Raw genomic sequence first — 14,767 nt, forward strand, 5'->3', positions numbered from 1 at the left:
GGCATCAGCATTAATTTAATTCAACCCGTTATGTTTAGGTATTTAATTTGGAATTCGTTGGAAAAACTTTCCGGCCTCGGCTGTTTGCGTTAAGTTTTACTGGAGATGGGCGATTCACTCGTGAGCCGGATAAGAACTAGATAGCGTTGAATGCCCATTTTGGCTCTCAAACAACAGTTAAACTAAACTTTGCCGCTAATGAAAATTGCCAGAGTTGAACTTTTGGGACGTGCTAGTTTGTAAATTACGAAAAACTACCGCTGTATGGCCTTAAAACGGACTGAAACTGTTTCTCTCAAGTAGTTTCAATAAAAAGTTTACTTCCAACACGAAATATTAAAACAGAAGTCCTAATTTAATAACTACAGAATTTTCTACACTGGATTCGCAATTTCTCCAAAATTGTGCATATTGTACAACAATGGCTCGTAAAAAACTTGTTTGAAACAGTTCTAATATCACTACACTAAAAAAATCTAACGCATGTTTAATGAACTTGGCCAAACAAGTTTCGAAAAACTAGTATAAATCACTTTAACAACCAAAATACACAGTTTCATCTAACACATCAACTAACAGACAGAGTAGGTATCACTTTCTGGGCATTCTAGAAAAATAGCTTTTTTAATTAGTACTTAAAGTGATTTATGCTCTAGAAAGTGTATAATATATCTTAATACTTTGATAGAAGTATGCATGCCGAATGCATTCAAGAGTGTCAAAAACTATAAACTATGGAGGAAATAAAAGTGTCATCAAATCTAATTTAACAGTCTTTCGATAGCTGCGAGATGAGATATGTGCTTATCCTAGATGTTCCTATATTATTTATGTGAGTGACTAGTTTAAATATAAAGAACAAAGTTACATTTTAGTTTTAACATGTGTAAAAATGTCCCCATATCTTTGTACAACGTATTAAAATCTCGATTAAATAAATCAATTAAACTGTTCATATTATTAGTTTGAAACTAAACAGGATCTAATTCAGTATTTCTAGGGTCAAAAAATTCTGTCTTTCAATAATTTGAATATTTTCCGTCATTTGATTTTATATTCTACTGCAATTTTAAGTTGGTGGCCGTAAAAAAGTTGATAAAAAAATTGTAGTCGCTGTAGAAGTCAAAAAACGCGAAACGTTTTGCGGTTTTGAGTTGCCAAGGTAAGGCAGTTTACAAAGTTCAAAAATCGAAAATTTTGGAAAATGACCAGTATATTATTGGTAACTGTCAAAATGTAGAAAGCATAAATCTATCTTAATGAAAGTCATAAATAGAGTCCGGATTTCTAGAAATTTAGATTTTTGTAAATAATAAAAGCAGTCAACCGTTGGCATCTAATGTAAACGATTTAAGCATAAACACGCCATTTGACAGATTTTTTTCATGCTTTTTTTTTGCTTTTTTCTTCTTTTTGTGCGTTTTTGTTGCTATTTTTGATTAGTTTAACTATTTTTGACGAAAAAAGCTTTTAAATAAATTAGAATAAATAGTTTATTACTATTAGGTCAAGTGGAGTAAATGTAAATCCGGGTAATTGTATCGCGGTTATATGTGTAAATTTGACAAAAAACGCAGGAGTTTTGACGTAACCTTATTGATTCTGTAACGTCACTCAGTGGGTCAGGTGGGTCATTCTAGGCCCTAAGTGGTAATAAGGGCTGTTGCTATATGGAGATATTGAAGGCTTCTGAGAGACAAAAACGTACTAATTATCTGTTGCAAAAAGGGTAAGTGTCATTTACAAATTAAAACTGACCTAAAAACGTCTAATGCTCCTGAAGTAGTCTAAAAAAATGTTAAAATATTCCAAACACTGTAGAAGCTCTAAAATGACTGGCTAGAGCTTACAAAACAGCCTAGAAGCCTCCAAAAGCTTTTAAAATACTCTAAAGGCTTCCAAATAATTAGCACCTAGTCTATAATAAAAGCTCTCAAAACCTTTCAAGACAGTCTAAAAGCATGCATCCGTATGCTTCTAAAGCTTCAATAAGTTACTAGATCCGTCCATAAGTTTGCAAATGCTTATAAGTTTGGAAAAGTAATCCCAACCTTCAATGCTTTTTAAACAATCCAGAATCCTTGCAAATGCTCCTAAAGTAGTCTAAAAAGATTTCAAAATACTACAGAAACCCCAAAAATGCTTCTAAAGCAGTCGTAAGTCTTTCAAAATAGTCTATAAGCTTCCAAATGCATCAATATGCTCTTTAAACTGCCCAAAAACCTTCCAAATGCTTCTGACGTAGTTCAAAAAGATTTTGAAAGATTTCAGTCGTATGCTTCTAAAGCAGTTTAACTCAAAAAAAGTAAAAAAATTTGCATCTCTGAAAGAGTTTTTTCTTCTTTACTGATTTTTATGCTTTTTTGAGCCCTTTTTTTCACGGTTTCAGTGCTTTTTAATCCGGAGTCATCTTTTATAAATATATTTGCAAATTTAGTTTTTTCTGTCTGTGTAATAATAATAATAAAATTTAAACACAAAGGAAAGTTTAATGTAGAATATATCTCAGGAACCACAACACAAATTGGTTTCATAAGTATTTCTAACGTGCCAAACTTAGTTTTTTTTTTGTTTTTTATGAAAACTAACAGTTAATAATATGTACTGTTCTCGCGGAGTGAGTTTACCCGTGCGTCACAAAGGCTACGTCATTTATAATCATATGAATCAAATCAAGTTTTCGTCAACAAACCTGTTGTGTTCATATTAGAGAAACGGGCGTGTCTAAAGCTTCGTCACGTTTAAAATTTTGCGTGTGTTATCAGTCAGAAAGTAGAGATCTTTGGCTGCAAATTTGCACTAAGACAACCTTATACCAAAGTGAATCAAAAATATGTTGAACGAAATAACATTTTTTATTTATGAGAAGTCTCCCTTTGGATCATAGAAAAAACATATGTCGCCCTATCGTATTTTCCTAATTATTGTCATTGTTTCATTATTGCTGACAATAAATAAATAAAGTAACACTCTAACTATTCAAATGAATATAGGTATAAAGTGGAGTTTTCACATTGGCAATGAAAAAAATTTACAAACATCTACAAAATTATTCTGAATCATAAATATCATCAGAGTCTGAATCAGAAGTGTTAGAAACACTTATAATCAGTGGTTCAACTTCCATGTTTACTATAAATTGCTCCCTCTCATACCACCCCTTAATCAATTTTTCAGTGTGTCGTACACAGTTTTCCCATACTTGTGGGGTGCATTGTTCCAGAGCTTCTTTCCACATGCTGAGGACCTTTTCATCACCATAACCATTGCGTCCAATATGCTTGTTGTAGTAATTCTTAGCATGGGCCCAAATTAATTCTATTGAATTAAACTGGCAATGATAAGGTGGAAGTCTTAAAACCTCATGACCATGTTGCCTGATTAGCTCGTCAATTATATAAATATTCTCCTTCTTATTCCTTTTAGCTAATTGTAACAATTCAGCTTTTAGTAGTTTTTCGTCAAATGTAATGTTGTTCTTTTTTAACCATTTTATTATGTCTCCTTTTGTAGAGGCAGATGATGGTTGTTTCTCTTCTAGTACACTATGATATGGCGCGTTGTCCATTACTATTAAAGATGGCTCTTCCAGATTGGGGATTAGCTGTGTTGTCATCCATTTAGTGAATATACTATTATTCATTTCACCATGGTAATCTAGTGTAGTTGATTTTGAACAAAATGATAAACTGGCATTTTGAACAAATCCATTTGAAGATCCGGCATGAACAATGATAAAACGTTTGCCATCATATCCTTCTGGTTTACGCACACTTTTTATACTTTCATCCTGCCATGACTTTGTTTTATTTCCCTTAGAGTAAATCCATGTTTCATCCAGGAAAATCACTTGTCGTCGGTATTCACTGGTCATATTATCCATATATTTGCGTAAAAAACAAGCCCTCATGGAAGAAATATGGCTTCGTTCTATTAGAGCTCTCCTGTTATCATCCCGTCTAAATTTGAAACCTAATTCATTTACCAAAATTCGCAGAGATGTATCACCAATATGTATTATTTCTTTAACCTTAAGCTCTTGATTTAGGTTCTTGATGGTTACATGTTTCTCTAAAATAAATACAACAAATTAAAAATTCAATAAGACATTCTGAGTGATGCTGTAGTATCTCATATGCCAGAACCGGAAGTTTTCAGGTTGCAATTCACTTATTTTATTTTAAACCCGCTGGAAAACATTTTAGACGCATATTTTATTTTTCCTATGACTTTATTATTAATATGTTTGAAGAAATTTTTATGAAAAATCTAATGCAACCCAAAAATCTCTTGAAAAAATAAAATGTTTATAGATGTTTCTTACAAAAGTAGATATGTTTTACTATTATTAACTCACTATCTTTGTACATATCATATAATGTATTTCGAACATCCATTTTAATGCTTTCAGATACATCAGTGGTCTTGGCCCGTCGATAACATCTCGATTTACGTTTTCTAGGTGAGGAAATCATAAGATTGCTTGCTTGCTTTTTCCGAATTGAATAAACAGTTTTGCGGGAAATTTTCAAAGCAGCAGCAACCCTCTAGTATCAAAAAAATACATCACTAAGAATATATAAGGTCTTAAAATTTGTTATTTACTTCCTGAACAGATGATAAAGCTTCTAAAGGCCCTCCATTGTTTTTTTCCAATTCAAAATATTCACAAAGGTTAAGAATTAACTGCTGGGCTTGTCTGTGGAGAATTTTTCCAGGCATTTTCTAAAAAATACTGTAATAGTAAGTAATTCCGAATTTACGACATATATTAATTCTGTTAAAACCAAATGGCAAAATAAAAACCACAATAGACACTCCCATTTTTTTTTCAAAACAGGTTAGTAATTGTGTCAATTTTGGTTAGACCGTGACAGCCGATATAAAAAAAATAAAAATATTAATAATAATAATATGAAAGTACTTACAGAATGTTAAAAGCGTAGAAACAATAGCTCTTAAAAGAACTGTGGTGGTGTGGTAAAAAGAAAACTTTATAAATGATTAACAACACAAAGAAACGGAAAAGAATTAATAGTAAACAAATCAAATAAATGTCAATGGTTTTCAAACTGACAATGACTGAAATAGAAGCGCTAATCAGTAAATGTTTATTTTGAAAGACATTCACTTAGATATTTACCCTTTCTGAAAGTGAACAATAGACAAGGATGAAGTCAATAATGCATGTCTACTTCTAAATCACAGGGTGATGACGCACGGGTAAACTCACTCCGCGAGAACAGTAAGACATATTCTGTCTGTTATGTTTATAATAAAATGTTAAAAATGACAGTCTTGACAGTTTCAATGTTAGTCACAATTTTTGTCTTTAACTATTTCCTTTTACTGTCATTCTGACAAGTTTTCACAGTTTTAGCGTCAGATGAATGACTTATTTGACAGACGTAATGACAGATTTTTACATTTTTTTTCATTGTCGCTTTAGGCAGCGTTGCCAGACCAACACCTCAGACTGACATAACAGACTGTCGCCGATCAGGATCGTCAGCAGTTGAATATGTGCTAAAATTACTGCAAATAGAAAAGTTCAGGTAAGTCAATTTATATGAAATTTGACTATTTTTCCACGTTTTCACTTTGAAAATTGACTAGAGTGACCGCAAATAGTACAGGAAATCAAATTTCATAAATTGTTACTGTTTTTCAACGTTCGGTCTTGAAAATTGACTAGAATAATTACAAATTTGACCTTATATAATCTTTTGATCTTGAAAACTCACGACTGTAAACATAAAGACAAGTCAATTTTCATGATAATTGAATATATTTTTAACGTTTTTACTTTATCAATCGACTAAAATAACTGCAAATACTCCGATAAATTAATTGTTATAAAATTTGACTGTTTGTAAAGGTTTTAACCTTGAAAAAAATACTAAAAATTAGTGTTTTTGGTTTTAAACCAATTTTCATTGACTTGAATTGACTGGTTTATTTAAGATAGTAAGATGCAAGCGGTTTTGCTCTATCTCATTCTGGTTAGCACGTATGACACTCCAAAATCTGTATATGTCATTTTTAAGTCAGATTCTCGAAAACCGCAGCAGATAGATAGGTAATAACACATGAAAGGTAATAAAGAGGATAGGTAATAACACATGAAAAATATTTGAAATTGATTCAAAAACACAATCATATACAGAGTAATATGCTGAGTTTACTATGGTGCAAATTTTTAAAACTCCTCTACTATGTACTTTGAAAGAAATATTTCTCAATTTCCCCATGTATCTTAAATTATGCATGTTTAATTTTACGAAAAGGTAGCACACTGTGCCGAAGAGAGTGATACCTTACAAAAGTGTCAAAATAGGGAAAACATCTTGAACAGGTGCAACAAATTTAAGTCCTATTTTCCAGATTAATCTCCATTGTGCAATGTTCTCTTAGACACTGAATAATAATAATCATCATCTTTATTGGAATAGTTTGAATAAAAATTGCAGTAATCACTCTTAAAACTAACTATTCCAAAGGGCAAAGTAAGGTTTCATATTTTTAAGTGTGATTTTGCTCTTTTAACCTTGTCATCTAATTTTGCATTCATGTACAATGAGACTATACTACCTGAAGTTAATAAACATCAAAAACCTATGTTTTGACAATTCTAAACTACCCGTAATACAATGTAATTTTTAGCACATGAATTATTTCTAGGTATGACTGGCAATTAGTCAATTTCCACCCACATCCACGGGATCCACTTTTTGGATAATTCAACACCCATCACTGACCCGTCCATTAAAATTTTAGTTGGACGTTCATGTTTCGATTAATTTTACTAAACCTTTTAAATTCCTATGTCATGATTCCAAAACAACGCAAATTGCTAATTTAAGGTAAATTCTGGTTTTAACTGATTAAACATGTGTTGGTATACGAAATTACACTAGCAGAGGTCAAAGGCTTTACTCATTCTAAAACTATACAAAGCAAAAAAAAACGAAATGCTTGCAAATGTCATTCAAATTTTTTGAACGTCCTGTATGCTTAATCCAGCTGGAAAGTTGGTACGGTAAACAACTGATTTGAATTCCAAGGACCCTCGCAAAGATGCATTAAATATGTATGATTTAATAAGAAAATTCATCCTAGATTGGTGTATTGAACTTTTAACAGTGAATGAATCGTGGATGATGATGCAACTGGTACCGCAATTTCAAAAACCTTTTCCTGCTTGCGTAATGAGATTTGAAGCAAGAAAAAAAAACTAAAACAATGCTTAGTAGTGTAGAACACGATAATTTAATTTTCGGACAAGAAGAAAAAAACTATATAAATTACTTTGCTAAATATAATGATTGTTATGTAAATGTTCATCAGATCGCATAAAGTGATAAACTAGGTTGTTTAACGAGCTATTACTCATACTTTGATAGTCGCTTTAATTTGGCTTTTTGGCCTTGACCAACTGTGTTGTGAAGCGAACCGGCGTTCTTAAATGCGAGAAGATAATGTGAAATTAATATTACATTAAGGTTACTTTACTGGTTTGCAAACAATGGTGTTAAGTTGATTTTTGAACTGTTTTTGATTACTTTTGTGTGAGTCGTTAAATGCACATAACACACCGGTTTTACAATTGTAATTTGTCACCCCGTGCACAAAAATGGTACATGTTTGTAATCTTTAAATTAACATTAAACGAACATGGTTTTATTAAAGTAGTTTTTCGCGGAAAACTCGAGTAACTCTAAAAAGCCATGTACAGGGTGTCTCAAATTGGATGGTTTTACGGGGTCCAAATAAAATTCGAAAAAATTTCACACTCCTCACAGTAACATAAAGAAGAGTGTTACCCTTTCTAGCTTGAAAGTTATTGTTCTTATTGTTTTAATTAAAATAAAATGTTCATTTAACTCAGGAAATAATCTTACCAAATATCCCTCGTGCATCTAATTTTTCCTGTGGAAAAATTGGAATACTCGTTTCTAAATAATTTGTTTTAACAAACAGCATGAGCGAGAGTGGTTTTAAAAATCATCCGAGTCGAAGACTCGTTTTTCCGAATTTTTCCGGAAAAATTAAATGTACTAGGGATATTACCCCCGAAAAATTAACGTAGAATTTAAATATTTAATTCGTTTTTTTTTCTTAAGGACATTGTTATTAAGATATGAACTAAATATACTTTTTTTTTAAATAAAAATCCTATAAAAACTGCTTGCCACCAACAACAGTGATTTTTTTGTCATTTTTAAAACCTCGCCACTTAGAAACGAATTTGGTTTACTGGCTTTTTACTAATGTAATAGTTATTTACCTAACAAGTGCAGGATGTATCTTTTCCGCAATCGATAGCATTTCACAATTTATTAGTGTTTATGTCATGCTATATGTAGGGGGTTTCAATAGAAAACAGGTTTGGTTTTGTTTTAGCAGAAGGAAGTGTTATTTAGGTCAATATCTCGGGGAAGTTTTTAAGCGTTTCCCAATTAACGTCCCATGTCTCAAGAAATATTGATTTATCCGAAAAAGACGATATTACAGTGCTCAAGCTCGAATTAAGTTATGACAGCAACTTTTTATGTGTCATTTTAGTTGGGTGTAGATCAATATTATCTGTTACATAATTTTTAAAGCAACCCCATTACCAATAAGACCATAGAGGGTGGCTAGAGACAATCAAAGTGGGACAAGAACGTGTGCAAAACAAGAAAAGTATTAAATTACAGTCAGTTTACTAATAAATATTTTAAACATTTTTCTTACATGGTAACTTGTTGCCTAGGGTTTTACCTCGGGACGTTTTGGGGCGTTTCTTAATTAACGTCACGTGTCCGAAGAAATATCCATTTTTCTGGAAAATGTTTAATCTTGAATTAAGCCATATTAGCAGGTTCATATCTATTAGTTCACAGATTATATAACATTATCTGTTATATAATCTGAGTACTTTTCAGGACAAGCCCCATTTTTGGTAAGACCTTACAGGGTGACCAGCGACAAAGAGTAAAACATGAAATTGTGTGCAAAAGTTGTTCTTCCTCGTTAACTGTCTCTAAACACCCTGTAAGGTTCTATCGGTCAAAGAGTTGACTTAAAATTATGCAACACATAATATGAGACCTACATGTGACTTAAAATGACTTTAATTCGAGATTGAGCACTGCTATGTCGCATTTTTTGGATAAATCGATTTTTTTTTAATCACAGAATGGTAATTGGGAAACGGCCAAAAATGATCCGAAATATTGACCGAAGCAACACTTCCTTATGTTAAAACAAACCTAAAAAAAATTATTGATTTAATTTTTCCACCGTGTATAGTACATTTATGTCAGAGTTTTTTCCATGAACCAAAAGCCAATAAATTAAGCTTAATGATAGTCCAAACCGCATCAAAATCTGTCCTTTTATTTAGAAAAGGCCAGGTTTTACAAATTCCCCAAAAAATCACTGTCAAAATTACCTTTTCAAAAATCACACTATTGAGATAAATTAAAAATAACATCAGCATATCTCCGAAATGATGGTACGTTGGAAAGCTGGCAACATCGAATTGTAAAATTTACAAAAATTAGATTGACCAGTTTTTTTGATATTTCTAATGCACCATCACCCTGTAGTAAAGTACATAAATGAAATAAACTACTTTCTGGGACACTTTATACAAATGAAGTATTTTCTTTCATCGGTGTGGTTTATTAATTTCAACATTGACATTTTTTTAACAAATGGAAGTGCTTAGTCACGTTATTTTCCACGAAATTACAGTATTTTTCTTATCAAATAACAAATTGAAGTGTGTCGACAATGGCAAAACACTTCCGGGTTTTTCCCACTAAACGAAAACGGAGAGAAAAACATATTCAAATCACCCGATTTACTTACAGACCCAATTCCATTTGAAAAGTAAATGTTTTTACAGGAACGTTGGAATAGCTTCTGGACACGGCATTACCCCATAACAGAAAGTGGTAAACAGTCTTAAATTCTTCCAGCGATAGCTATCGAACTGGAATATGCCTGAAAAACACCACTCTATGACGTAAATGCTTATTTCAGGTTTTTTTTTTAACTTAAATTAAAACATCTGCCGGAAAAGCCAGTATTAAATTACAAAAAGCTTAACATATACAACCATAATTACACTAAACGAAATTAGTTCATGTTAACCTCCTCTTATACGGAAAACTTTTTCGTGAAAAAACCCCATTAAGCCATAAAATCGGGCAGTTTCACTAAAATGAATATTCATAGGGCCTTAGCAGTATTGTTAATGTCGTTCAGATACGATCAGAGAACCCCAAAAATTACTCTCCCATAAATACCAGGACAAAGTGGTTTCAAGTAATACTTAAAGCCACGGAAGGGCGAATTTTTGCGGGTTCCGTATTTTTGGACTTATCGAAGGCTTCTGATAAAATTCGAGGCACATGTTAACTTTTAATGGCCTGTATATTATGTATACAACTGAGATTAAACGTTAAAGTGCGTCATTCAGTTTTATAGTTCATTATCATATTGGGTCGTATAATTTCAGATCAACAAATACAAACAAAAATAAAAAAAAGATGATAATCTTTCGGCTTGTGTGTATTTTTGATCAGCTGCGTTGTGATTTCTTACACTAATCATGACCTCACCAAAACAGTAATTAAATTTAATTAGCAGTCAGTTTGTGTTAAACGATCAAATTTTTATTATTCCAGCAATTTGTGCAGTTTTTCTTTGAAACCAAGCCCCGTTTCTGCATTAAAACTGACCTTGGTGAAATTAAAAGACCACATAAATTAGACTGAGCTTATTTGTTTTGGACCTATCTCTGATCGTATAAAACAATCCGTAATTTTTGGATGTTTTGTTTTCGTTGCGGTTGCCAAAATTCTGAGACTGGATGCGATTCGAAAACTAATATTCATATATTTTTGATATGTCTGGCTTGGACGGTTTGGCATGGAAATGGGGGCTAAACGTCATCGTTGTGGTTTATGGCAACCGGGTAGGATTCTTGTCTTGCCATATTCTAATTGCCCTCTAAAATATCGTAATATCCAGAATTATTATTTGAAATATCTTTTTAATTATTACAGATAGGAAGAAATTAGTGTTCAGGATTGAAATATGTCCAAAAACAAAATCGGAAAAAACTCTAGTTCAATTTGCACTTTGTTATCATCATTTTCTTCCAAGAAGCGTTTTCAAGTTTTATTGGTTCATACCGTGTGTCCAGGATAGTGAGGTCCACTATGGGGATCTTGGGGTTAAAGATACACATTTGGTTAAATGGAAGAAAATTTGCGTAATCAAGGTCTTAATAAAACGACATTTAGAAAACGTCAAAAATATCTTTGCTTTTTGAGATATTTTGAAAAAAAAATAATTTTTTGATTTTATATTTTATTTTTTTGTGATGTTAATATTGGACTTAGGCCAAAACTAATAACACTTCTCTACAGCGACTTTTAAAACTTTTTAAAGTGGCATTATCAGTTTTTCATTCTGTTGATGATGGTTCCGCAAAGACGAAAAAAAATTAAACGTAAAATCAAAAAATGTTTGAAAAATATTTTAAAAACCAAAAAAAGTTGATCTTTTCTAAATGTCATTTTATTAAGGCCTTGATTATACAACTTTTCTCCCATTTAACCAAATCTGTATCTCTAACTTTTTTCAAGATTCACATACTGGCCCTCCTTATCCTGGACACACTGTATAAGTTGTAATCACTGGTTTAATAAAGATATATTTCAAGGCTGTAGATTTTTCTCAACTTTTTCTCAAAAATCAAAAATAGAGGTGTGCATATACTGGATTTCAAACACTATTAGGATAACGTCAGAGTTTGGTTGGATTTCAAGTAAAGTAGTAAGGATTGTTGTCAAGTTTACATGTTGGTCTGAATTTTAAAGTTGACAATCTTGGATTTTAGAGGACTCTTCTTCTTTTTGTGCATATTCACTAATGAATGTTTGCACATGACTCATTTGTGTTCCGTTTCTGGCCGTATGTATTAGGTTTTTCACTGTTCGTAAGCCAGTCACTGTCTTATGTTACGCAGCCATGACATCCCTCTAGAGAGGACTCTAGCATTTTGTAATCTATTTTGGCCATTTCCAAATATAGTTCAGAAAAAAAGGTGAGATTCAAAAAAGGTCAAGCGATTCAGAATAGGCAACTGTAATTCAGAAACCATCAAATGAAATTCAGAACATTTCATTCAAAGGCAATACCACAAAATACATTATCTGTGCATAAAACTACCAAAGGTAAAACTCCAAGGCACTTTAATAAATTAATATACTTCATAATACAATGAATGTTACGAAAAAAATAACTTAACCTATTTAAAATTTAGGTTAAAAATTAAACTGAATTACACTTGATATACTTTCTGAATTGCAATTAACAATTTCTGAATTATACTTTACGATTTCTGTATTACAGTTGCCTATTCTGAATTACTTTTGACATTTTCTGATTTACAATTAACTTGTCTAAATTACCTTTCCTTGACTCTTCCTGAATTTCAAATGACTATTCTGAATAACAGTTAGAAATGGTGTAGTAACTTTATAATGATTCTATAGATCTCTGGTATTTACAAAGTGATACTAGCGACATCTGGCAATATTAAATGATTCGTGACAGGGTTTTAGAGGCTTTTAGAAATTATTATATTATTATGTTGTATATTTATGCCACTGATAATCCTTTCCACAAAAATCCGAATGCCTTGTTTTACTTAATTTTTTTTCCCCTCACATTTTTTTTGTATCTGTTATTCTTGAGTTATTTTTATGTACAAAAAAAATAAGTTTTGACACCCTGTATCTGCGACATAAATTTTCTGTGTCCTATGTTTAGCTTAAAATTGATCAAAGATTCGCTCCTTAAACTTCGTACAAGTACTTAATAAACCCTGTATATTAAAAATGTAGTTTTAGGGCAAGGTTCATGTAAATAAAGCTCATTTTTGCATGAAAAAAACGAGTGATTTAATGAGATTTTTCGTTGTAAATAGTTTTTACGCCAAGCAACAGCGAACCTTACGTACCATGCAAACGAAGCTGTTAATTGTCCTGAATATTGTTTAATTTTAAAAAGTCTTATTATTATTGTAGTAACAGTAAACAAAGACAAAAGCAGTGATTTTTCATTAAAAACAAAATAGTTTTAGTGCAACGCGGTGGATGTAAAAAAGGGCGATTTTTGCTTGAAACAAACGGAGCGATTTAATAGAATTTTCCGTTGTAAATGTTTTCTAAAAAAAATCTTTTTAACTTTCAAAATTAAGCTAAATAATGGAGACAATATATCATTTTAGTGTAATTTTAATCGCCTTTTGTTTTTAAAAGATTCCAATGTTTTTATGACTGCAAAAAATTATATTTTTCAGCCACCCTGTATAGTTTTTGAATCAATTTTTTCCCGTAAATTAATCCTTTCTACGAGTCAAAATAAGTGAATAAGAACAATTTTGTTGAAGCAGTGTTTTTTTTTAATTAAATGCAGAAAAATCTGAAAAACGGTATGATAAACATAAAGTTGTCTAATAACTAGCATTGACATTTTACGAAAAATTTTGTATACTGTTTAAAAACCTAACAAAAAACGTTAATCACCTGTTACCAACTGAAAAAAGTTGCCAATAGCGGAAACTCGTACACTTATCCGTTCAGTACTTTCAATTATGAGTCAGCAGTGTCAGTTAGTAGAAGACCAGTTATGGTAACCGAGTAATTTCGAAAAGAACAACAGTTAAAGGAAAAAACTTCAATGTCAGGATTACAAACATATTTATTAAAACTGTTGTTTCTTAATGGGTCTCCATGCAACGATGGTTGCTAAAATTTCCTTGGAAAAAAAAACTGAGGCAAATAATTTTCAGTGTTGAATCGCTCGATGTAGTGGAAAACTGGTAGTGTCTAAAGTCAAGTAGCGCAAAACAAATTAATTCAATGCCAAATCTTAAATTAATAACAGGAGAAACACGCCTGACTGACGAAACCAGATTGAGAAAACGGTATTAATAAAACTCGTTAACGTTATCCCATAATTCAAATCGAGGTTGCAAGTCAGCTGAGGCGCTACTGGAAGTATATCATACCCATTACCAGATATGTCTAATAATAATTGTATTAATAACAGTCATTAAAATAATTATTCCCTGCAGAGTTTATCGGATTAGGGTTTTCTTGATTGCTATCTTACTAAAAGTGTTTTCGTCTTTAGAACGTAAAATGCAAGCGTTTAGTAGCTATTAGTTTAACGAATGGCTTTTTTGCATTTTGAAGGAGTTTTGATGACAATATGTTTTCTGATTTTAAGTAAAAGTAGTGTTATTTAATTTCTTATAATTGTTAATCAATAGTTTTAAACTCAGGATGGGCGTAAATTTAGCGTTACGGGTTATTTACCAGTGACAGAAACATTTTCCAATTTTACCAGCAAATTTAAGTGTCTAATTGAAATTTGCTTGAAATATATCAGTTTCCTGTCATGGGTGATATTAATTTCATTAAAGTAATTTTCGATCATTATTGTCAAAATAAAATCCTAAAAAATAAAGAATGATTGATTTGTTATTTATTGTTTTGATTTATCAATAATAAAATAAATGAAGTAAAACATTTCTGACAAAGTGATTTTTGTAACAAATGAGTAACAATCTTGAGTAACAATTTTCAGCTTTTAGTCACTTTTCTGTATTATCTCATCTTTAAACTATGACAAATACATAATATCTTTGTGAGATGAGAAAAATTACTTAAATTTGAAGATATTATTATTTAAACAA

General features: G+C 31.4%; 2 protein-coding genes across 2 annotated transcripts in view; one reads left to right on the forward strand and one right to left on the reverse strand.

Moving 5' to 3' along the window:
- LOC145724511 (uncharacterized) overlaps positions 1-14,767 on the forward strand; it is a 101,548-nt gene that overhangs the window by 59,544 nt on the left and 27,237 nt on the right. The window contains exon 3 of the transcript XR_014177015.1: positions 5,450-5,555. The gene's annotated coding sequence lies outside the window, so the exon portion shown is untranslated. The remainder of the gene's footprint in view (positions 1-5,449; positions 5,556-14,767) is intronic.
- LOC145725849 (uncharacterized) lies at positions 2,587-4,733 on the reverse strand. The gene is made up of 3 exons (XM_081974745.1): positions 4,606-4,733; positions 4,358-4,547; positions 2,587-4,071 (listed from the first exon to the last, which is right to left on the reverse strand). The coding sequence occupies exons 1-3, from the start codon at positions 4,720-4,722 to the stop codon at positions 3,050-3,052; spliced, it is 1,329 nt and encodes a 442-aa protein (XP_081830871.1). The 5' UTR covers positions 4,723-4,733; the 3' UTR covers positions 2,587-3,049.

The sequence above is a fragment of the Ips typographus genome, linkage group LG1, assembly GCF_016097725.1.
Source record: "Ips typographus isolate SLU linkage group LG1, UJ_Ityp_2.0, whole genome shotgun sequence".
Lineage (NCBI taxonomy): Eukaryota > Metazoa > Arthropoda > Insecta > Coleoptera > Curculionidae > Ips > Ips typographus.